This window comes from Struthio camelus, chromosome 23, assembly GCF_040807025.1.
Source record: "Struthio camelus isolate bStrCam1 chromosome 23, bStrCam1.hap1, whole genome shotgun sequence".
NCBI lineage: Eukaryota > Metazoa > Chordata > Aves > Struthioniformes > Struthionidae > Struthio > Struthio camelus.
In genome coordinates this window covers 6,344,196-6,366,750 of record NC_090964.1, presented here as the reverse complement: position 1 = coordinate 6,366,750, position 22,555 = coordinate 6,344,196, and the positions used below count along the sequence as shown (strand labels likewise).

Sequence of the window (22,555 nt, the reverse complement as noted above, 5' to 3'; positions counted from 1 at the left end):
ACGACGGCGCTGTGACTGCGGCGTGCATGCCGCCACTGCTGTGCAAGCCTTGTTTTGTCATGTGGATAAATGACAGCAGTGAAATTGGCTTCAGGAGCTCTCCGTAGACCTGCAGTAAAGTACTGATGCTGTGATGACCTGTATGCTCCTTTATATGCTCTTTTCACATACGCTCTATGTAGTGGGGCATGGTGAGGCAAACATGACAGTGCCTTCTGCCACTGCACCAGTTCTCTGCCCTGGGCTCCTACGTTGCCAGTGTCTTAAATGTCACTTCTGAGCAGGAAAGGCTCAGGAAACGCTTGCTTTTGGGTAGTGGGTGTTTTATCTACAACACCTTGAAAAGCAAGCAGGGCAAGTGGTGCTTTTTTGATGGCCATGAGCTCGGTGGCAGCCCCAGTGCTCAGTGCTGACAGGTTTCGGGAGCCATAGTTAATGTAGCCTGAGCTAGAGCAACATGTCATGCTGTGGTAGCAGGTCACAAGAGGTTGTGCCACTCGGTGCGCTGAGCCTTTATCGCACTGAAGGGAGACAGGCTGGCTCAGGAGGATGCTTTGAATGGCACCTAGCCCTTCTGTCTCCTGTTCCTTCTGCCAACTACTTGCTTCCTTTTCAAATGGGTCTATCAGTACCCAAAGGTGATCCTGGTCCTGCCAGGCTTTGAGCGCTGCCGAGGAGATATTGAAAACCCTCTGTGCTGATGCGAATGGGAGTTGAGAGCACTCAATGTTTTGCACAATCTAACCCTTAATCTATAAGGGGAAGGTCTGAAAATGCCAAACATCCCAAAAATGCGCCTACCTCTCTCCAGTTCTGCAGTCTTATCTCAGCGAAACACTCCCTGCTTGCAGCACCCTCTTGTGGTGCCTGATAGCACAGATTCCTCCTGGCTCTGCACTGAGGGCTACAACCCTGGGACCGTAACTCGCTCCATTCAAGATGTGCAATACATTTGACCCCCTTTAAGCAGGGGAAACTGACTTCTTGAGCCCAAGAAACCCTCAGTATATGAATATTAAAAGCTACAAACCCTTGGAGCAAGAGCAGTCTTCACTAGTGCAACTCCTTCCCTAGGAGCAAGGAGTAGAATTGCCTATTGCAGAAGTTTTTCCTTACTGTGATGTGGTCCCTGTGTCTCCCTCTCCAACTCAAAGCTCTTATGTGGATTTGGAAGAGTTTTTTTTGTAGTTGCAGATAAGCTCGTACAGGGCTTAAGGAACAGAGTGCACGGGGAATAGAGCAAAACCTCATCCTTAGACAAGAAGTGCTAGCAGCAAGATTTTTTTAGGCAGATGAACAGAAAGGGGGAGAGCACGTTGCTGCTTGCAGTTCCACTGACTTTTGCCCTCAAGTGAGACTTCCCCAAAAGTTTCTTTTAATGTGCAAGGGAGCTGTTAGCACAACCGAAGTCTGGGGTGTCCTGGATGTCTCAGATTCCTTTGCAGACTGATGCTGTAAATATAGCCATAAAGTGCCCTACATACCTGCATTCCTTGGCTAAGGCAGCATGCTGATCTGGGTGAGCTCCATCTGCCGTCGTTCGAGGGCTAGTGCTGTTTCTTCCTCCAAAGCAGCGGGATGCACAGACCTCTCCCAGCCTGCCTGTTTCTGGCTGCTCTCCTGAGTCTTACCTTTACTGCAGAAAGGACAAACTAGAGGTTGGCAACCTGGTTATTTTTGGCACCTTATTCTAGTGAAAAAGCAGCCGAGATTGCTTGGTGCTGAATACTTTGCCATGCTTTTTCTGCACTGAAGGGTGAAGCCCCTGCTAAATGTAGTTGCTCTTTTTTTTTTTTCCCCCCAGCTGAACTTTCTCAAGCACTGAATAGTGGTACAGGCTTGTCTAAGCCTTCTCCTCCCCTCCCACCCAAGAGAGGCCTCATGCCTAACAACAGCTCAGAGTCAACTGTCGCGTCCAAGCCCCTGAGCGAGAGGACAGTGACGGCTAACCGCCCTGCCCTGATGCCAGTGCACGGGGCCCCGGCTTACCCACCACCCTCGCCTTCACCACCGCTGCCCACGCACATACCGCCTGAGCCTCCACGCACCCCCTTGCCTGCCACCACTCCTGCCTTGGACCCTCCGCGCTCCCTCGACCTGCCCAAAGAGACTGCTCCACCTGAAGACTTCAGGTCCCTGGAAGCAATGAAGAGGGTGACAGAGCAAGGGTTTGGCGAACCTCATGTGCTGCCTCGGCTGCCCCAAATCCCCTTGCACATTCGGATCCAGCAGGCTCTGGCCAGTCCCCTGCCTGTCACGCCGCCTGCCGAGGGCTCGCACAGGGCTCACTCGCTGCTCTTCGAGAACGATGGCTTTGGAGAAGACAACGGCACCCTGGGCCGGACGAGGTCCCTGCCGGTTACCATTGAGATGCTGAAAGTGTGAGTACCTGCTGTGTGTGTGTGGTGGCGTTCAGCAGCAGTGGGGGTCACGCTGGGCTCTGATGTTTTGGTGGTGGTTTTGCTTATCGGAGAAAGGCTCTGATGGTCAAAAGGACTTATGGGCAGGGCTATTTTTTATGCTGCTTGTTGCCACAGTCTAGAAACATTTTGCCTGTCTGCTGAATCTGTGTACCAGTCTCTTAAGGGCCTAGTGCATCTTTGCCAGGAAATTAACCCTGGTTCTGGGATTTTACTGCTTACAGCGGAAAACCTGCTCCGGAGTACTAATACAAGCCGATACTAGGAAGCTAGGCCTGTCTTTAATTGCGCTAAGACAAAACAAGGTCCTGGATTTCATCCATTCATGGCCTGCTTAAGAGCCTGTTTTGCAAAACAGAAGTGGGAAAAGGACTGGCTTGTATTATAATGTAGTTGAATCGGAAGGTCCCAGAGTGGGGTGGTGAGAGGGCTGCTTGGTTCTGCAAGCAACCTGCCCCAGCACTGCCTCAGCCAGAAAGCATCCGTGTCCTTTGGAAAGAGGGAATGGTGCACCGATCGTGGGGCTTTTGAGGGTAGGGCTGCTCTTGCATTTCTGGTTTCTGGGCTCCCCCCAGGACCCGCCTTCCATGGGGCTGTGCTCCAGCCTCTGTGGGATGCGTGAAGAGATCTAAAAGTGTGCTTCTTGTTAGTCCAGACGATGAGGAAGAGGAGGAAGATGACCGGGAGGAGGAGCAGAGTTCGGGCCCTCGTGTGTATATTGGAGACGTGCCATGTGTCACAGTCATCCCAAAGCTGGTGCCCCAGGCCCTGCCAGAGGAGCAGGAGGGAGATGAAGGGATGAGCGACTCTGACTCGGAGGGGCCCATCCTGTACAAGGATGATGAGGATGAGGAAGAAGATGAAAGCCATAACAGTAAGGCCTTGACATTGCAGCTGGCTTTTTTCTTTGCTGAATTTATGCCTGACTGTACTGAGATCTGGATCAAAGAGCTAGCTCACACAGGGCTTCAAAGCAGCTGATTGTTGGTTTTGTGATGTACCACGTGTCCTCTTTTGCTACTTTTTGCAAAAGCTCTAGCAGCCAAACCTGTACCTCTGAGGCGATAGACTCTCCCCCCCACCCTTCTGTTGCAGATGGCTCCTGCAATAGCCTGTGCTATCGCATCCTTCAGGTGGGATAGCGTTAGCCGAGCATGTGGGCGTCACGGGGGAACTTTCTCTTGCCGTAGGGATTAGCTCCTGCTAGCTCAGGAGCTGCAGTGCTTAGCTTGGAAAGCAAGCCCTGGGGGAGCAGGACTCCAGGGTGCACGTGGCTTATTCTGCTGTGCTTGGGCACTGCAGTCTTCAGTCACATCCCATTGCTCTTCCTCCCCACAGGCACGCTGGCTAACAAAGTGAAGAGGAAAGACACGCTAGCTATGAAGCTGGGGAACACGACTGCCCTCCACGAGGAAAAGATTGTCTTCCCTCGGAAGAGCAAGGAGGAGTGGAATGAAATTCGGCACCAGATCGGGACGACACTGATCAGGTACAAAGAAGAGAGGAGAGTTTTGTTTGAGCCATTGGCACAACCTGAGGGTGGATTGGACAAAGCTGTTGCCTCATCTAGCAGCCTGTGCTAGAACATGACAAGTGACTGGGCAATGCTGCTAGATCAGGCCTGTGGGAAACAAAGGCTCAGTGTTGCTTTTCCTCCTCGATTAAAAAGACGGGAAGTTTTTCCTGGAGTTGAACAATATCCAGTGGCAGGCTTCTGTTCCCAGTCCTTAAATGGACTGAGGGAGAAAAATCTCAAAGGACTTAAAGGAACATTATTGCTGTAAACTGTGGATGGCATTATACAGATGTGGAGAGATGCAGCCTGAGTCTCACTGCATTAGGTGGTGGATTAAGCTGGGGTGCTTGGAAGCCTGGGCTCTGCTATCTGCTTGACTTCCCTGAGAAGTTGCCCCAAGCCGTTGAGAGGCCGTGGGTGAACAGCTGTTTGAGTGGAGGAGAGTCCAAAACAGAATAGCAGCGAGCTCGACTGGTGAATGAGATGAGAGTAGAGAGTTCTCCGATGCACTCAAACCAAGCAGTTGTATTCTTCATCCCCTACCTGTCTATGTCCAGGTAAAACGTAACATGCTTGTCCCACTTTTTAGGCGACTGAGTCAAAGACCGACAGCAGAAGAACTGGAGCAGAGGAACATACTTCAGCGTGAGTAATGCTTCTTTATTGGTCCTAAATATTGAAACAAAATAGTTGATGCCTTGTTTCCCATTTAACATTTTACTCCAGGGGCTCACAATAGCAGCAATGGTGGTTTGTGCTTTGGTTATAACATTTTAGTAAGGCAATTCCACTGAATTTCCTAGTACTTTGCCTTTGGAAACTGCCTGTGTTAGCCATGCTCCCCGCCATGCTTCTGAGCTCTCAGGTAGAAGCTAGAGAAAGAGTACCAAGAAACATAGTTCACAGCATCATGTAGAAGTACTGCTTGTCCCCTGTCTGACACTTCTGGGGAAAGTATGGAAACACTGGAGCCTGGTTAAGACCCCACTCTGAAGTTATACAGCAAGGACTATTAAAGGTGTGTTTGGTTGGGCTGGACTTCTGTTTGTGGTCCAGACGTTACAGCATTGTACTGCATGATCCAGAAAGGAGTGGTTCATTGTCCAGTGAATGGCGTTTCTCTTGGTCATACCTTGCCTTGCGAAAGATTTAAATAAACAACTCGACGAAAGGGAAATGTCAGTTCTGGAAACTTCCACTTAAAATATTTATCTGTGCTGCTATTCTCTTAAAACTACTACTATAATGGCTTTGGGGAGGAGCATTTTTAAAAGCCTGTACTCAGTTTGCAAAGTGGCTTGGATATATTTTGACAATATGACCATTAATCTTTAATATACCTAGGACCATTAATCTTGAATATACCTAGGCCTGGAGAGAATGACTCATTCATGCTGTGTTAAGGCCCATATTACCACTGTCATTCAGTGGGATGTTCAGTAAGTAAGGGTATTGAGTTAGTGTTCTTTGCCTGTAAGAAAGTGCAGACATACCCAAGTGAGCTTTCAGATGTGTAGCTAGTTTGTTGATACAGCCGCTATTTTTCTCTAGTCAAATCTGTAAAGCACTTTCCAAATACGTGATGCTTAAAGGAAAGATTATTTTTCCCTTGGCAGCAAAAAATGAAGCTGACCGTCAAGCTGAGAAGCGAGAGATCAAGCGCAGACTCACCAGAAAGGTACTGCTGGCTTTCGTGCTGTGATTGCCATCTGGCAGAGCTGTTGGGGACGATGGTGTCTGTGAGCATGCTGTAGGTACCTTGCTGTGGGTGAAGTCATGGGGCTATTGCATAATTGTCCCTAGTGCCCTCTGCCTGCAGTGACTTTGGAACTTGATCTGTCGGCAACAGCGAGCCATTGGCACTGCAGCCATGTTTGGTACTGACAGATCTGAGCCGGCATCAAGCGCAACAAGCTATATGACAACGCAATTTGGCACCTGCCACTAGAAAAGTTTGTTGGTGCTGGCCTGGCTGTGGTAATGTAACAAACAGAGTACTAAAGTGGCCATGACTTTTCCACCCCAGGCTCACCAAAATCCATTTCCAAACTAATAGCAGCTTGGGAGAAGCTGGGCTGAGCAACAGGTGGTTTTACCTCTTATGTCCAAGTTGCTTCTAATTGGATGTTTAATCATGGCATTAGAAGTCTGACTCTAAATCTATACCAAACACCTTCGTAACATGGCTTGAAACTGAGATACCACCCTGTTTTCTAATATGTTGATCCCACTTATGTGTCAGACGTAGTCAGCAGTTAATTCTGGCCTTCTGAGTTTGAGCTGTGTTACTCATTGCTGGGGAGAATTTCCCAAGGGCCTGTGGACGTGGAGTGTGAGTGTTGCCACTGTTGAAGCAGAAAATGGGCTTGCTTGGCTCAGGGGTGTTAGACAAGGCTTGCCCTTGCAGTGGCTGTACCCAAACCCTTTGGTGGCATCCTCCTTCTCTGGAATGTAGCTGTGGTTCTGCCCTAGCCCAGCCCCGTGGTCCAAATGAGGACTGTAAGAGGATTTGTAAGAGGTAGATTGTAAGAGGATTTGCTTACTCCTTTGCAGGCTGCTTCGTGAGCAGGACCTAGCGGTACCTGCAATTCAGGCCCAATGAGGGAACTGGGCTTTGTTTTGCCTGGGCTACTTAGTCCTGAGCCACTTTGTGGACAAAGTACAAACTCACTCATGTGCTCACTTGTGTTCAGCTTAGCCAAAGGCCTACAGTGGCAGAGCTGCAGGCCAGGAAGATCCTGAGATTTAATGAATATGTGGAAGTAACAGATGCTCAAGACTATGACCGGCGAGCGGATAAGCCATGGACAAAGCTAACACCAGCTGACAAGGTAACAGGGAGTGTCCTGTCCCCAGGTCTGGGGAGGAGAGCTAGACTGGAGTGTTGCATGCAAAAAAGGGTATGAGCAAAGGAGACTTGCTCTGTTCTTCTTGCTTCACCTCTGCACCTTTCCCTTTGCTGTGCCACCCCACCAAGCACCAGCAGTATCCCATCACCCGCATGCACTGTACCCAGCCCCGCTTCCTGCTCCCTCCACAGCAACGTGGAGCCCAAACAGTGTGGCCTGCCTCTCAGTTCCCAAATGATACAAGAATAGAAGGCATGGGGTGTTGGTCAGAGGAGTGCAGTTCCTCACAGGCTGAGGCAGGCCCAGGCAAGAAGGTGGCAGGGAAGATCCCCTGTTCTTATCACACCCCAGCCACCTGCCCAGCCCTCAGCGTAGCAGTGGTAGGGCAGATTAAACTCAGTCTAGCGTGGGCTGACTTGAGGAAGCTGGGGAGGCTGCTGCACTCTGAGCTCCTCTGTCTACTGAAAGGATCTGGGGGACTCAGCCCTGCCTGTCAAAACTGCGGTCACCCTTCACTTCACCGCTGAAAGGTGGCGTGGAACAGCCCTGAGCAGGTGTAGAAGTACAGCATCTTCTTACCCCATCTAAGCTCACTTGAGATGGGTGCTTTAGTGGGAGGTAAAAAGATCTCTCCCTCTTTGTGCAGGCTGCCATCCGGAAGGAACTGAATGAATTTAAGAGCTGTGAAATGGAAGTCCACGAGGACAGCAAGCAGTTCACGCGGTGAGTGAGAATACATTACTCGCTCACTGTACATGGGCTCAGAGTTCCTGCTGTTCTTGTTGGGAGCGCAACAAGACCAAGTGCTGCTGCGGTAGTGCTGAGAGGCCAACCTTTAAAACCTTAGAAAAATGACCAGTGCAATAGTTGCAGGTTTCATGCCCCTTTCTACCTTGGGGTGTTGCTGGGTGACTGGAAGAGTGATGTGAAGTAGGTGATGGTTTCTCCCTGAAATGGGGCTCTGATACAGTAGTCTCAGAAGTGACCAGAGGTGGTCTGAGGTGTAGATGAAGCCACTGTGATCCACTGGGAGCCACTGTAGCTGGAGTGTGCTGTTCTGGGACTGGAGATGGGCAGCAGAATCCACAGCCTTAGGCATTTTGCTTTCCCTCTCAGCTTTGCCTCCTGGAAAATGGGGTTAGCATTAGACCGCTCTTTGTAGGATGCTCTGAGGTCTACTGCAGCTGGCAGGTGTCTGTCACCAAACACCTTGGTAGTTAGCTCTGGTATATCCGCAAAGTAACTAGTGGATCATGGCCCAAGTGATTCTTTTTTTTACCCTGAAAGTTGCCCTGTGCGGCTAAGGTGAGTGTGTTTGTGGCTCAGAGGAGCTTTCTAAGGTGGGGTGAAATCCTATGATGTTAACAGCTTAACTGAGGGCTGAGAGTTCAGATGTAACTCACTTTACTCTTGTTGTCCATCTGTAACACTTCAGCAACCATTTACCCCAAGTTCCAAGGGTGACACTTGGCTTTTTCACTGGGCGTTTAGGTACCATCGACCGTAATCTTCCGGGAGGGAGCAAGAGATCCGAGAGGACTGAAAGTTCTCAGCATCCATCTCCTGGCAATTCAGTGAGGGTGAACCTCAACTCTTCCACGATTTGCCTTCAAAACACCTAGAAAAGGGCTCTCGGGGGCAAAGGGGGGTGTCCTGTCTGAATGTAGCATTTCACTGGAACAAACACGTCTCGAGTGCCATCAGGCTGGAACTGAACACTATACCTCGCACGGCTCAGCAATATGCCTCTCCTGGCACCAGCATCCCTGCCGGGAGACCACGCACATGTGAATGAACAGTTCCTTCCCCAGCTCCCTTTCTCAACTGTGCCAGGCCCAGTTCTCAGCTGTACATACTCCTTATGATTGGAACTTCTTAGTTTTCCTTCTCCTTACCAAGGAGAGGGGGGAAAAAAAAACCCGGCAGCTCTGGTGTTTGAGAGCTGAGGAATGGAGAAGCGGATGTGCCAGGAAGCACGTGTGTATATTAGCTGTGTACAGAAACCCTGCACAGATGCTGACCTGGCAGACAACTGACATGTGACTCTCTTCTTTTTTTTTTTTTGGTTTTGCTTGTCTCTGTAATGTACGTAATGTCCTGAATCACTACTGACCAATGGTTTTGTTGTCCTGGAAGGGAATTGTATAGATATTAACATATGCTGCATCTTTTGTTTAAAAAAAAACAAAAACAAAAACCCCCACACACAACAAAAAAAAACCCTTAAATGTATAAAAACATTCCCTCTCCACTCTCTCACACTTGCTCTGATGTTAACAGATCTTGCCTTGAGATACTTAGGCTTGTTTAACAAATTACAGAGCCAGGAACTTAAAACATTGTAGAAAGGCAACAGTCAATTTGGGGAAGCTGTGATAGTAGTTAGTTCTTTTTATTGTGGCTTCCTCTGTATTTTTTTTGTTTTAATTCTCACAGATCAGGGTGCAACTTGCCTTTTCTCTCTTTTTTTTTTTTTAAAACAGCAAAACCTACTGGAAACTTGATAACTTCACTGTGTGGGTGGAAGGTGGGGGGGGGGGAGAAGAGGTTTAAAAAGTGACCTTAAAACAGCTCTTCGTTCTCTTTGGAGAATGATTTCTTGTCGGTTCTTCCTGAGTGTTTGGATTTTTAATTCTGGTGCGCAAAGCCTAGCCCTGCGGCTGCGATGCCACCAGCCCTGAAGGAAGGGGAGAGGGGAGGCGGCGCAGCGGGGCGGGAGGACTCGCCTTGTTCACAGACCGCTCGACCGCAGGGTGAGGGGCCGCCGCAGGCCGGGCCTGGGCACCGCTCTGCGCCCACTCCCTGGGGCCTGCTGTGCCGAGAGCTGCTGCGCCGGGGTCCCCCTGCCCTCGCCCGGACCGTCGGCACCGCTCGCTGCGGCTCCCGGGCGAGGCCGAGCCGAGGGCGGCCCGCGCGGCCTTGTCCCCTGCTGCCGCCATGCTGGGCAGCGGGTGCGTCCTCCTTCATGGCTTCCCCCCCTCCCCCCAGTATGGCTGTGGACTAAATCATTGCATTGTTGTATATCCTTCTCCTCCTCAACAGATTTTAATTATTGAATAAAAGTATTTTAGGATTTGTTTTTTAAAAAGACTGATTTTTATGGCTTCATGGTGTGAGGAGGGGGAGAGCTGCGTTTCAAAGGGACTTTCTGGGAAGGGACTGGGCAAGGGGAGGGAATGCTCGGACTCCTCTTCCTCTCCGCAGCGGCTGGCGATGCCAGCTTTAGGGGGAAATACAAAAAACCGGGACGTTTGCTGCGGGTTCGGCCTTTTGCGCCCTCCCGCCGCGCACGCGCCGTCCCCCCACCCTTTCCCGGCGCCCTCCCGCCGCGCACGCGCCGTCCCCCCACCCTTTCCCGGCGCTCTCCCACTGCGCATGCGCGGTCCCCCCGCCCCTTTCCGGCGCCCTCCCGCTACGCACGCGCTGTCCCCCGCCCCGTCCCGGCGCCTTCCCACTGCGCACGCGCTGTTAGCTCCTTTCCCTTTTCCCGCGCTCTCTCCCTGCGCACGCGCGGCCCTTCCCGGCCCCTCCCCCACACTGCGCACGCGCCGGACCAGCTGCCCAATCGAAACCTGCAGCTGCGCAGTCTCCTCGCGCTGCTGCCGGCGGCGCATGCGCGGAACGCTAGCCCCGCCCCGCCCCGCCCTATAAATTCCGCGGCGCGGAGCTCCTCGGTCTCTTTGTGGGCGGCGAGCGGAGAGGGCGGAGGTGAGGTGTCGCCGCGGGGGTAGGGGGCAGCGGGGGCGCCCTGGGCTCCGGGGTTGAGGGTGGCTGCGGCGCTCTGGAGCTAAACCCAACGTGGATATCCGGAGAAGTAGCTCTCTCTCGGCTCTGTCCGTGTGGCGCGGGGGAGCGTAGGCCTTCGGGCCTGTGACGTACAGTCCCTTTCCACAACGTTGGAGAAGAAGCCGGGCCTCGGGTCTGCAGCCTGCATATTCCTACTGCTTCTCCGAGTCCTCGGACTGTGACGGAGGAGATAAACCATGCAGGAGACAAATACTGTAACTCGGGGATAGCTTTGCGCTGGGGTTGGGCAGCCGCTGCGCGTGCTTTGGGGAGAAGTGCGAATGAGGTCTAATTTGCAAGCGGTTACTTAAAATATTGTTTTCTTTATTTCAGTTGTAAGCTTGAGAAGCTTGAAGTGAATGGGGCGTTGATTTTTCAAGGTAATGTTGCACTAGTAATGTAATATTGTTCCGTGTTTGTAGTTATGCCGCTCTCTTAATAGTTTGTTCTCTAAAGAAGCTTGAACTATACTCCTTTAGCTGGCTTACGCAAAATGAATTGGGTCAACAGCTTGAGGTAATTGAATACCATTATAGACTTGGTAGGCACTATTTAAGAGCGAAAACTTAGCTTTAGATATTTCCCCACTTCTGAGATGTCACAAGACTTTAGATGGATTGGGGGGGAAAGAGAGGTTAACTTCTGAATCTTAAGGAAAAAAATAGAAAAAAATTCGTTTCTGAAGTATGGTTGAATTGTACTTGTGGATTTAGTGAGCTTGGGGCAATCGCCCATGTGCTCATGTTAATCAGTCCTAGAGCAGACTTTAACATCATCTGTGAAGAACAACGTGGATCATTGATCTGGGTACTGGAGCATTGGGATTACATTGAAAGAAGCCACGGGCCACAATTACTTAGGACTGGGAGCATGTGACTGTCCTGTACTTGATACCTGGTACTTGTACCTGATAATGGTGTATTTAATGGATGAGCAGAATGGATTAACAGAATAGATAGAGGTCCCTTGAAAAAATATATGCTAGTATCGTAGCACCCTGTGTGCCCCTTACAGAAGGGGGAGAACAAAAGTGCTTCCTGGCAGATCATAAACAGCAAAAAACCCATGTGACTTGCCAAGTTTTAAGATTCTTTTTTTTTTGTTGTTGAATTTTTTTAACATTGCAGACCCTGACTGAGTGTGAGATGCTAACAGCAGAAAGTAACCTGTCTGCCTAGTGGGATGGTGAGTATGCTCAGAGCACCTCTACCAACCAGAAAATAGAGGAAGTAGATGAGGTCCAATTCATGCAAAGTGTTGAATCAAAATGAGACCGCAGACACTGGAGTAGGCTGGAAGGAGAAGATGTCTGTATTTGGCTATCTAATAGCATGTGCTCATTCTGGGGGCCTGCTGTTTTCTGCTGTATCAGAAGAAAAGGCCCTGGTGGTTGCATGGCATGCTAACTGTTGAATGTTGCACAGTGAAGCAGGGCCTGCTCAGCAGGGCTGACCCTGCACGGCTTAGCCACGCTCTGAGGAACATAGTGGAGAAAGCCTGTAGGAACAAAGGGCCGTGGTGCACAGCACCTGAAATCAGTGTGCCAGTGCACGTTGTCTACACAAGCTAGGAGAATGCTTGTTAAATGTTTGGATAACCTGTCTGTGGTGCTTAACCTGAAATGGAGCCAGAGAAATGAAGCAAGCCATTGTGAATCTTTCTGGTTGTAGGTGAGATGAATTGTTTGGTGCTGGGGAAGAAGGCAAAAGAGTGTGAGTATGGCGTGAAAGTCATATATAGCTTGTGTTAATGTCTGTTCAGGAAGTTTTGAATTACTTCTGTGAATGTCCTGGAGGTTTGTGATGCTATGCCTGACAAATAAAGAAATTACTTTGAAATGGTGTTGTATGGCTGTTTTTTCTGGCATGACTGTTGGCCATTTGTTCATTCCTTGAAGCTCAGGACCCATGACTAAACTTCTAGGGTTTCATAGCTAATGTAGCAGGGTTGTCCTTCGGAAGATCTTTAGAGTCTGCCCAGCGTCATCTCCAGTGATGCCTGCTTTTGAGCTAGGAAGGTCATAGCAGCAGCATGATTATCACTAAATATACTGGTGAGGATACCGATAAATATATGGTATTTTGTATCCTTTACAACCACCAGAGTTCCCTGGTCTGTAGGGTTTGGTGGGGGAGGAGGGTGTGGAGTGCCTTTGCTTTAAGTTCCAAATATCCTTCATACTTTGGGAGATATTTTCTCCCTGCAATTAAGTCAAAGGCTTTAGAGGCTTTTTTTATTCCTGTTGAACCTATGAACCCCTTTGGAACTTTTAACTTAAATGTCAGCAGCTTTGCTTCATAGCTGCAATGTTCCCCACCTGGTCAGTGGAGCATGTATCTACCCCTGGGTGTTGAACATAAGGATGAGTTACACGAGAAACCTGTTTCACAGTCTGAAACAGTGGAATGGGCACAAAGAGCAGAGGGGTGTTTGTCCTGACAAACTTCTAAACAGGAAAAGGGCCTTGAAGGACAAAATACTGAAGGTTGCTGTGGGAGGAGACCTGAAGGGAGCGTGCACAGTCGAGGAACGTGGTAAGAGCGAGCGTGTGGTCGTGAGCTGTAAGTCCAGCTCTGCAGAGCAGTCTGAGAACAGCACAGCTGCCTTGTAAAGTCTGCCTGGAGTTGGCCTAGAGGTGCCACTCATGGGTTAAATAGCTCATGGGCTATTTAACTTGGGAGAATGCCCTTTCTCCTTGCTCTGAGAGTCGATGAACCTTGCTTGAACCGGATGGTGAGGCTGGTGAATGCCTGTGGGGGAGGGTTGGAGGAGCAGTTGTCTGTCTTGGGTACCTGGTTTGAAACTTGCTGGCTCATGGGTTGAATGCTGAGGGTGTATGGGGGTAGTGGGGCTGTCTGCTTGCTCTCTGGAGCTTGAGCTGATCCTGGCAAGACTTGAGGTTGCGCCTGGCTTGGAACTGTGCTGAAGTGGTTGCAGATCACCTCATGGCATGTAAATTTTTCATGGGGGAAAGGGCAAATGCAAATAGATGTGCTTTCTTCTTGACATGCACTTTCCTAGATAGGCTGGTTGTCTTTTTCTAACTCTGAGCTGGCAAGTGCTTGTTTTCCTATTGCATCCTGTCACAAACTGGTTTAAATCCTACACCTGCAAGTGACTTTCACCTGCTTCACTGTAATTCACAACCTGGGCTCCAGCTGGAGCTGCAGTATGACTCCCACTGCCCCTTAGCAGGCCTCAGCCGTGGGGTGGGATGTCCTGTCCTCAGGGTGTGAATCTGATTACAACACTTGACATCAAATCCAAGTGTTTGTTAAACCAGCAGATGAACAGTAGATCGTGAGTCCTTGTAGAAGTGCAATGTGCGCAAAAGGCTCAGGGACCACAGCCCCAGTTCTTGCTTGGACAATGCTAGTGGATGCCTCCACGGAGAGTTTGGGGTTTATCCTGTTGCCTTGCCTCGCTCAGCTCATGGCACTGTAACGGGGACAGCTAACCCTGCTGTGAGCTCAGTTTGTGATAGGTTGTGTTTTTTTTTGTCTTTTTCCCCCTCCCTGTTGCGACCAGACAAAAGTTCAATGGGAACCATAGCTTGGCTGCTGTTCGCAGCTGCCTGCGGCGGCAGGGGCTGCGCTTCCATCCCGGGCTGAGCTTGGGGCGAGGCTGCTCACTGCGGGGCCCGGGTTTTTTTGCCGTCCTTGATAGCTGAGAAGAAACCTCCGTGCGCTGCGCTGCGCTGCGGGGCGGCGGGGGGGGGGGGGGCGGCGGCCGCGCTGTCCGGTGCGGGGAGCGGCGCGGCCGGCAGGGGGCGCCCGCCGCCTCCCTGCCGCGCATGCTCGGGCGAGGGGGGCAGCGCGGGAGCGGGCCAGCCGGGGCGGCGGAGGAGCCGGGAGGTGAGAGCGGCGCCGGGCGGCCCCGAGCCGGGCGGCCCCGGGGGTGTCCCGCCCTCTCCTCCTCCTCCTCCTCTCCGTCCTGCCGGCGGCGGCGGCGGAGGGGAGAGCGGAGCGGAGGCCCGGCCGCTGGGCCTGCGCGGCCCCACGTGGGGCGGCTGCGCGGGAGCGTTCCGGCTCCGGGAGCGGAGTATCAAGGGAGGAGGAGGAGGAGGAAGGGGGGGGCAGCGCGGGAAAAAACATAAAGTATTCTTCCGAAGTGAGCTGAGACTGTGGCCTTACGCGTTGTAATTATGTCACTTTAATATTCTTTGGAAACGCAGGCGCTTCATCTTGCTGTCCTTAGAAATCCGCCAGCCACCTCCCTCCTTCCTTCCCTTCCCCCCCCCCCCCCCCGAGTAATTTTCGGAAAGCAGAAGGAGGCTCTGACACGCTGGTTTGTCTGTTTAAACGCTGAGACCTTGCTGAATGTGCTTCCACGGTCTGGGTTTTCGAGAGCGCTTCCTTGCTGGAAGGGGCTGGCGGGTGCTCTGAGGCAGCAAACCGCCTCTGTTCTCTGAGTGCCTCTGTAGCGAGAGTCTAAGCGGCAGCGTTTCTGGATGGGATGTGGACTAGTTGGGCCTTTGGAAAGAAGGGCATAAACTCCCGAGTGCTTTGGTGGAGGTGGAGAAGGCAGAGGGGGGAACAGTCGCGCTCGGAACAGTCACTTGCCTTGTTCTGCTTCCTTCCCGAGACTGTTAGCAAGTGCTCTGATGGGAAGGATGAAAAAGGTTCACTCTTGTTTGAGAGCAGAGGCAGTGGATATAACGTGAGGGGAAAAAAATCTGCATTTTTCAAAATGGGGGTAGAGATTGGTGCCTGAATCCTGATTCACTTTCATCAGCCTCTTGGAAGACCCGAGCTCCAGTGATCTGAAAGCAGAAGGGAGAAATCTCAGAATGTCTCTTTAGGAGAGAGAGAAAAAAAAAACCAGACAGCTGCATTGCAACTTTCCAGCAAACTCCTGGTTAGATGGTAGCTTAACAGAGAGTGTCTTTGTTTAGATCTAAAGCAATATGCCAGGAAAACGCACTGCAAAGAAAAGCCCTACACCAGAGGAAGGGTCTCCTGAAAGGAAGAAGCTTAAAGGTAAGAAAACTCCCTGGGAGCTGAGTTTTTCCTCTTTTCTTTTTGTACTGTCTGCTGAAATTCCTGGAGCTCTTGAAGACAGGAGCCTGGTTGAGATCATTCGTTCATCCGGTCCAGATGAGCGGATCTGTTGCTGTCCATATCTTATACCTCCTATGTTCTGATGACTTGCTTTAATTTCAGGCCCTGCTGGCCCTGTCCTTAGCTTCTGCAGGCAGAGCCGTTTCTAAATTGTGCTTGGCACCTGTGCGATAAACCCCACCAGAAACCAGGCCGCTCTCTTTAGCCCGGACTTTGCCTGTCCACACTAGGTCTGTGCATTGGTTTTGCTGGATGCTGAGCGTATTGGAAGCGTGTCGCTTTTGGGAGATCCCCCTGTTCTCTGGGTAGCTCTGTTCTTTCTCTGGTACTTGGGACTTGCTGTAGGTTTGGGTTAGGTGTGTTGACAGCACCGTCTGTTCAGTTAAATATTTTCCCCTGGATTTCAGTGTCCTGCTAGAAGCAAACACCCAGTCTAAGGACCTGCAGCCTTTGAGCAAGCCTCAGCGTTCCTAGAGCTTTTGGGGACCAGCTGTGATGGAAGGGCTATTTCCTCTTTCTCCAGTATGTTACATGTTTCCTTTCTTTCCTGAGATGCAGTTTGCCACCCTTCACACCGGACAGAGCCTGGCCTGGTGCTTACGCTGGGGCAGGGGGATGTTGGGCAACTGGGCCTGGGGGAGGATGTGATGGAGAGGAAAAAACCAGCGTTGGTGCAGCTCCCGGAGATGATCGTCCAGGTGGAAGCAGGAGGGATGCACACGGTGTGCCTCAGCGAGACGGGCAAAGTGAGTACAGCATTGAGGTTTGGGGAGGGGACACCGTGCAGGAACCCAAGCGGGAAAGTCTTTCACTGCCTCCGCTGGGGTGAACAGAGCCCCACGGAGTGGCCATCCCCGCTGCACAACCTGCAGGCAGCACTGTGCCTGTCAGACCTGTGCTCTGCCCCGATGTGTAGCTGCCACCAGCATGCTGGTACTGCTAGACGGCAGCTTGCATGTCTTTCTCATTCCAGCTCCCAGGATGAGCATGGTCTCTGTGTGCTGGACCACAAAATTTTGGAGGGCAGTGGGAAGAGTTCAGCCTGGTGGGTCTCTGTCCACCGGCTTCATGCTCGTCTTGTCCTTCTGGGTCTCTTCCTCACTGGGACGCTCTCATCTGCAGATCTACACCTTTGGCTGCAATGACGAAGGCGCCCTTGGGCGTGACACCTCTGCAGAAGGGTCGGAGATGAAGCCAGGGGAGGTGGAGCTGCAGGAAAAGGTGGTGCAAGTCTCTGCAGGAGACAGTCATACAGCTGCGCTGACAGATGATGGCAGGGTTTTTGTCTGGGGCTCTTTCCGGGTATGTTGATTTCTTGGACTCGGGAGGCTCTGCTGGTGATTGCTAGTCTGGTTTCAGTGACTCACCTCCCTGTGTCCATCTTTCCATCCAGGATAACAATGGGGTGATTGGGTTGCTGGAGCCCATGAAGAAGAGCTCAGTTCCTGTGTTGCTTCAGCTCGGTGGACCGGTTGTTAAAATTGTCTCAGGTGAGCAAGATCCTGGTGTGTGTGTTGATCAGGCTGCTGAACGAGGCTGTTCCAGCCCCTGGGGTGGGTGAAGGTCCAGAGTGAACCATATCCCTTTTCCCCTTTTTGCTGCTCTCAGCCGGCTGCTAGGGTGTGCTTGCTCCCTTCTGGTTCCTGAGCAAACAGACCTTGTGTCTCTTCTAGCCCCAGCTAGAAGCTATTAAAGTTTGACCCAATCTGATTTAAAACACTCTGTAAGAGTAACTTAACCAAGCCTGTGTGACCCCATGGAGTCAAAGCACTAGTCTCTTCTAGAGGTGGGGAAGCTGAAGAGAGCAGCCAGGAATCTTGTCCAAGGCCCAGGTGAGGCTGAGGGTGACCTGTTCCTCTAAATGTTCCCAGGAAAACTCCTTTGGCATTTCAGACCGGGGAGTGGGATTAGGTGGAGAGAGAGATCCTGGTATTTTAAGCCATTCCAGAAGCTGGCATCCAGGTATCTGGTGCAATAAACCCCACGGAGTTCTGAAAGGCTTGGATAGCTGGGATTTAAACACGAGATCTCATACCCTGGGTCTTGCTGGCTTCTCAGGGAATCTGAGCATGTGACTGCTGCTTCACTTTTCTCGTCGTCTCCCCCCAGGGAACGACCACTTAGTGATGCTGACAGTGGACGGTGACCTCTTCACATGTGGCTGTGGTGAGCAGGGCCAGCTGGGGAGAGTGCCGGAGCTCTTTGCCAACCGAGGCGGAAGGAAAGGCCTACGTGAGTTGCTTTGCTGCTCAGAGATACTTGATGCTGCGGAGAGCGTGGCTCTGTCCTTGGGCAGCAACACTCGGCTTGACTGAGGAGGCTGCATATTCTTCACTACCAGGTCTTTTCCCCTGGTGCTCAAGGGCTATTTGTAAATCAGTTACTTGAATTCAGTGATCTGGATCTGCGTGGGGGATGAAGAGGGCGTAAATCATTAATTCGCACCTGACCCCTTGTTTGCTGCCCCCAGAGCGCCTGCTGGTCCCCCAGCGTGTTCCTGTCAAAGGCAGAGGCAACAGAGGCAAAATGCGCTTCAAGGATGCCTTTTGCGGGGCTTACTTCACCTTTGCCGTCACGCAGGAGGGACACATCTATGGCTTTGGTCTCTCTAACTATCACCAGCTGGGTAAGCTTCGTTTCTGTCCCCTCGGATCACCTGACTGTTTGGTCTGGCTATGGACTCCTGGCTCCCTGGCTGTCCTGGCCTGCGGTGGCGACCCCGCTGGATCTGGGTCCCCCGATCCAGAACACCATGTACCCTCCGTGCACCCTCCTCCAGGTGTCTACTGCAGGACATCCCGGAGCTGGAAATTGGGGTGGGGGGGTCACCCTGCAAAGCTCTCTGCAGCTAGTGAGTTTGAGGAAAAGTTTGACTTTCGGGAGCTGGGCTGTTCTCTAATGGGGGTGGGCTCCTGGATGGGTAGCTCAGTGCCTGTGGCTGGCCTGCGCTGTCCATGCCCATATACCTGATCTGCCTGGGTTTGTGCGTCCCCGTCCCGCAGGGACCCAGGGCACCGAGCCCTGCTTCTCTCCGCAGAACCTGACGTCGTTCAAGAACTCCACCAAGTCCTGGGTTGGGTTCTCCGGTGGGCAGCACCACACGGTGTGCATGGACTCAGAGGGTGAGCGCCAGCGTGACGGACGGGATGGGATTTGCATGAACTGGTAGGGGCGTCCCTTGATTCTTGCCCCAGCTGTGGAGGTTTTGGGGGTCGTGGTGAAACGCTGAAGCCCTCCAAATCCTTGGTGTTCCAGGCAAGTGTGGTCGCGTCGTCCGTGTGGACGTGTTGTGGAGGGGCTATTTGGATTTTCCAAAAACGTAGTCAGGGATTGAAAAGGTGGTATGAATTTGCAGCAGAGAGCCAGGATAATGACAGAAATCCAGAGTTACTTTTGAACTCTGGGCTCAGGCTCTACAGTCTGGACAGGTATTCATCGTTCCTATCAATTTTGGGACGCTTGGGGGCTTTCATCCCACTGTGCAGCTGAGGGGGAATCCTGGTTGGGATCTAGCGTCTTTTGGCTCTTGGAGCATGTGCTGATGGATGTGGTAGGGAAGGAACGATGTTCCTGACTCCTCCAGGAGTCAGACCTGGGGGAGGGAGGAGGGTCTTGCTATGGCCTACTGCAGGCTTCTCCCTCTTGAGTCACCCGTCCTGTGTGTGTCTGTCATGCCCCAGGTAAAGCCTACAGCCTGGGCAGGGCTGAGTATGGTCGGTTAGGTCTCGGGGAAGGGGCAGAAGAGAAGAGCACCCCCACAGTCATCCCGGAGCTCCCCAGCGTCTCTTCTGTTGCATGCGGCGCATCAGTCGGCTACGCTGTCAGCAGTGATGGTGAGTGCTGGGGGCCTCCGTGCCTCCGTGGGCTTGGGAGCGCTGCCTTATGTACCCTTCCCACCCCTCATCCATCACCTGGGGCTCTGCCCAACCGGTCCCCTGGAACCAGCCAGCCCCAGGCAGCTTCGTCACACGCTACTGGCTGGGCTGGGACTAGACTCGGGTCCGGCGCAGCCCCTGCTGAGCGCCCTGCGCGGCGCAGGACTGGGCAGCAGCCGCTCAAGTATTTTGTAGTTGCTCAACAGCCAGATTTGTAAGAGGTTATTGGTCCAGGAGGGGGTCATTGGTCTGACAATCCTTCCTCTGAGCTGCAAACTCCTGTTGCAGGCCCTCTTTATGCCCCAGCGCAGGGTTTGTTCGTGTGTAATGTGTGCAGCCCGCAGGTGTAGGAAGGAGGATTTGCTGTATTGTGAGAACGGGCAGCGTGTTGATGGATTCGTCCTGCTTCTTGGGGGCAAGACACTGGCTAAAAGGAAGGCTCTAGCCAGTTTGAATTGCCAGGTGTTGCCGAGATGCCTTGCTCTGTGTCTCTGGCACTCTTTGGTTAGCCCCTTTGCCTTTGCCTGGGTTTGAAATCCACTTGCCTTTCCTTTGGCTGCTGGATCCCTTCTCCGCCTGGTCCAGCGTTCGCCTAGAAGCCAAACTTGTGTCGCCTCCATTGCAGGAAGAGCGTTTGCCTGGGGCATGGGCACCAACTACCAGTTGGGCACAGGGGAGGAGGATGATATCTGGAGCCCCGTGGAGATGACGGGCAAGCAGCTGGAAAACCGCACAGTCCTGGCCGTGTCCAGTGGAGGCCAACACACTGTCTTGCTGGTCAAGGACAAGGAGCAGAGTTGATGAAGCTGCTCCGCGCAGCCAAGCACAGCAGGAATGCGAGGCCCGAGCACACACACCCACCATCCGCCCTCGGCCCCGGGGCGCTCAGGGCGTGAGGTCGGGTGAGGTTCTCAGGTCTGGTCTCCCATGACCTTCTGCAGAACGTGTTGGGGAGGACAGGAAGGAGGCTTGCGGAGCCGAGCCCTGGGGTCTTGATCCCCCGAGGTCCCCAGGCAGTATCTGCATGCCTGGAGCAGGGTTATTCAGGGATGCTTGTTTTTTTTCCTCTGGAAGTGTGTGTCTGTCTTCCCTTGGTGTTCTCTCAGCTTCCCCAGTTCAGCTTGGTCCCTTCCTAGACTATAGTTGGGTGGGTTTTCCACCTCCTTTTTTTGTTTTGTTTTTTAATATTTCCTGGCCCAGTGAAGCCGAGGGCCTTGTCCCTTCCTACACAGAAGGGTTTGGGCATCTGAGGCTGAGGTCCCCATGTTCCTCTAGTCTCCAGGTGCTCCCCCCAACCCTTTAACCTGAGCATCTTTTACCTCTGTGCCCCTCTGGCCTCTCCTATTTTAGCTTTATCTGCTGCCACTCACCAAACCCCTCTCAGCTTGTTCGGGGTGAAATCTCAGTCCAGCAGAAACATTCCTGCGTGGAGGGGCCACAGGAGGCATTCTCTTTTTTGTTTGTTTTTTGTTTGTTTTTTTTTGTTCCTCTTGCACACGACGCATCCTCGCAGGGATCTTGTTGCTGTGTTGGAGAGGTGCTGACTTCCAGCTCTCACCCCGGCCAGTGTGCTCCGCGGTGAGTCTGGGGAGCCTTGGTCTCCCAGGAGTGGGAATGTGGCTGGACATTGCCTGGCCCCTGTTACACACAGAGGTGTCCTTGGCTTTGGAGCCACCAGTGTGACTTGGGGTTGCTGCTCAAGGAGGTGGGCTCCTGCCTCCCATGCTTGGCTACCTAGGGGTCTGAACCAAAATCCTGCAAGAGGTGAGACCGGGAGCAGGTTGCTCAATCAAATACTCCTGCCTCCCATCTTCCTGGAACAACCTCCTCCTTCCGTGCCAGCTTTTTGCAGTCATTTGCAGTCACCTTTCCTCCTTGCTCCCTTTGGCCTTGGGAATCCAACAAAATACAGTCCCTGGTGGGGAGTTGTTGTTTTTATTTTCTTTCATTCCTTTCCTCTCTGTTTGCTGAGGAAGGGGGTTAGTTTGCCATTAGGGCCTTGCTGAGAAGACAGACAAAATCCAACTATGCATTTAATCACTCAAAACAACTGGACTGTCCCTCTTCCCCATCACCTACCGTTCATGGTCCGACCGGTCTCGCACCCTGTGCCCGGCTTGCCCCGTTTCTTCTTTCCGTGCTGCCTTCCAGGTACCTGGACTGAGAAGCGGGGGGTCTGCAAAGATAAATTTTATAAGTTAAGTTATAGCAATAGGGGGGAAGTGGTGTGTGTGCAGGGGAGGGGGGTTGGGGGGCTGGGAATTGTACAATGGCTCAGAATAGATTGAATTTTTTTAAAAGAAAATGTAAAGTATTTTGGTTGATTAAATGAGGAAGAGAGGCAAAAAAAAAAACCTGTAATCTTTTAACATTTGGAATAAACTGAGTTTTGATAAACCCTGGGCTTTTTCCCATGCTTTGGAGAGGTGGGTGGCCTTCCTGGGGCCACCGGCCCTGGCTCCGGGCTGATGCCGCGGGTGCCAGCACCCCTGCGAGGACGGCAGGGCCGGGGCAGGCCAGCTCCCTCCCCTCCGCCTCCCGTGTCTCTGCCAGCCCTGTCCCCGACTGCTCCATCGGGAGCCGTGCCGTGAGCTGAGCCCTCTGCCAGCCTCCGCACGGATGCGCTCGGGGTCTCTGGCGCCTTTCCCGTCCTGCTTGCGTCCTTTAACGTGCACTAAGGAGGGGAGATGGAGGCACGGACTGAAGATCCCCTCTCCCCGTGTGCCCTGCTGTGAGATGAAAGCCCTTGTGTTCGGTGGAGCGGTGCTGGGTGCCGGCGCCTGTGTTTATCCTCTTCGGAGGCTGCTCCGCGCTGGGATGGGTCGGAGCAGGGCTAATCCCCGGAGCGGGGGCTGCGCGGGGTTGGCAGCGCTGGCAGCGCCGGTGTGTGCCCGAGGCGCCTGGGCACGGGTGCTGAGCAAGATGGGCACCTGGTTTGCAGGGATGGACGCCACCCTTGGGTCCTGCCGTGGCCCCACGCAGCCTTGTCTGCAGCCGTGCGCCCGTGCACGTGTGCAATTGTGGGACATGGCCGCGGGATGGCAGCAGG

The 22,555-nt window shown here is 52.5% G+C and overlaps 2 protein-coding genes and 1 non-coding gene across 16 annotated transcripts in view; all 3 read left to right on the top strand.

Annotated features, from left to right (window-relative positions):
• Positions 1 to 9,875, top strand: part of PHACTR4 (phosphatase and actin regulator 4) — a 70,316-nt gene extending 60,441 nt beyond the window's left edge. For all 11 annotated transcript variants that reach the window (XM_068917725.1, XM_068917723.1, XM_068917731.1 and 8 more), the window contains 8 exons: positions 1,805 to 2,381; positions 3,071 to 3,294; positions 3,759 to 3,909; positions 4,526 to 4,581; positions 5,553 to 5,614; positions 6,630 to 6,767; positions 7,432 to 7,508; positions 8,277 to 9,875. In XM_068917725.1, coding sequence (XP_068773826.1) covers positions 1,805 to 2,381; positions 3,071 to 3,294; positions 3,759 to 3,909; positions 4,526 to 4,581; positions 5,553 to 5,614; positions 6,630 to 6,767; positions 7,432 to 7,508; positions 8,277 to 8,292 — 1,301 coding nt within the window. In that variant the 3' untranslated portion in view covers positions 8,293 to 9,875. The remainder of the gene's footprint in view (positions 1 to 1,804; positions 2,382 to 3,070; positions 3,295 to 3,758; positions 3,910 to 4,525; positions 4,582 to 5,552; positions 5,615 to 6,629; positions 6,768 to 7,431; positions 7,509 to 8,276) is intronic.
• A 531-nt stretch (positions 9,876 to 10,406) lies between these two features.
• On the top strand, positions 10,407 to 21,906 carry RCC1 (regulator of chromosome condensation 1). Of its 4 annotated transcripts, none has more exons than XM_009687700.2 (12): positions 10,407 to 10,493; positions 10,905 to 10,951; positions 11,699 to 11,756; positions 15,466 to 15,550; positions 16,184 to 16,377; positions 16,754 to 16,933; positions 17,025 to 17,121; positions 17,741 to 17,863; positions 18,102 to 18,257; positions 18,634 to 18,753; positions 19,312 to 19,464; positions 20,132 to 21,906. In XM_009687700.2, exons 4-12 carry the CDS (start codon positions 15,478 to 15,480, stop codon positions 20,305 to 20,307), a joined length of 1,272 nt encoding a protein of 423 aa, XP_009685995.1. In that variant the 5' UTR covers positions 10,407 to 10,493; positions 10,905 to 10,951; positions 11,699 to 11,756; positions 15,466 to 15,477; the 3' UTR covers positions 20,308 to 21,906. The 4 variants fall into 4 exon arrangements, with proteins under 4 accessions (XP_009685995.1, XP_009685996.1, XP_068773820.1 ...); XM_009687701.2 differs by having other exon boundaries at positions 16,190 to 16,377; positions 20,132 to 21,900; XM_068917719.1 differs by lacking the exons at positions 10,407 to 10,493; positions 10,905 to 10,951; positions 11,699 to 11,756 and adding an exon at positions 14,343 to 14,425 and having other exon boundaries at positions 16,190 to 16,377; positions 20,132 to 21,900.
• On the top strand, positions 10,579 to 10,783 carry LOC138062075 (small nucleolar RNA SNORA73 family). Its single transcript, XR_011136074.1, has one exon. It is a non-coding gene; the product is annotated as a small nucleolar RNA SNORA73 family (small nucleolar RNA).
• Positions 21,907 to 22,555: the final 649 nt, after the last annotated feature.

What these genes read in the sequence shown, in the direction of transcription:
- RCC1 (XM_009687700.2), top strand. Translation starts at nt 15,478, where the DNA reads ATGCCAGGAAAACGCACTGCAAAGAAAAGCCCTACACCAGAGGAAGGG. An exon ending in TGAAAGGAAGAAGCTTAAAG is followed by an intron (nt 15,551 to 16,183) that starts GTAAGAAAACTC and finishes TTCTTTCCTGAG; the next exon opens with ATGCAGTTTGCCACCCTTCA. An exon ending in TTGTCTGGGGCTCTTTCCGG is followed by an intron (nt 16,934 to 17,024) that starts GTATGTTGATTT and finishes CTTTCCATCCAG; the next exon opens with GATAACAATGGGGTGATTGG.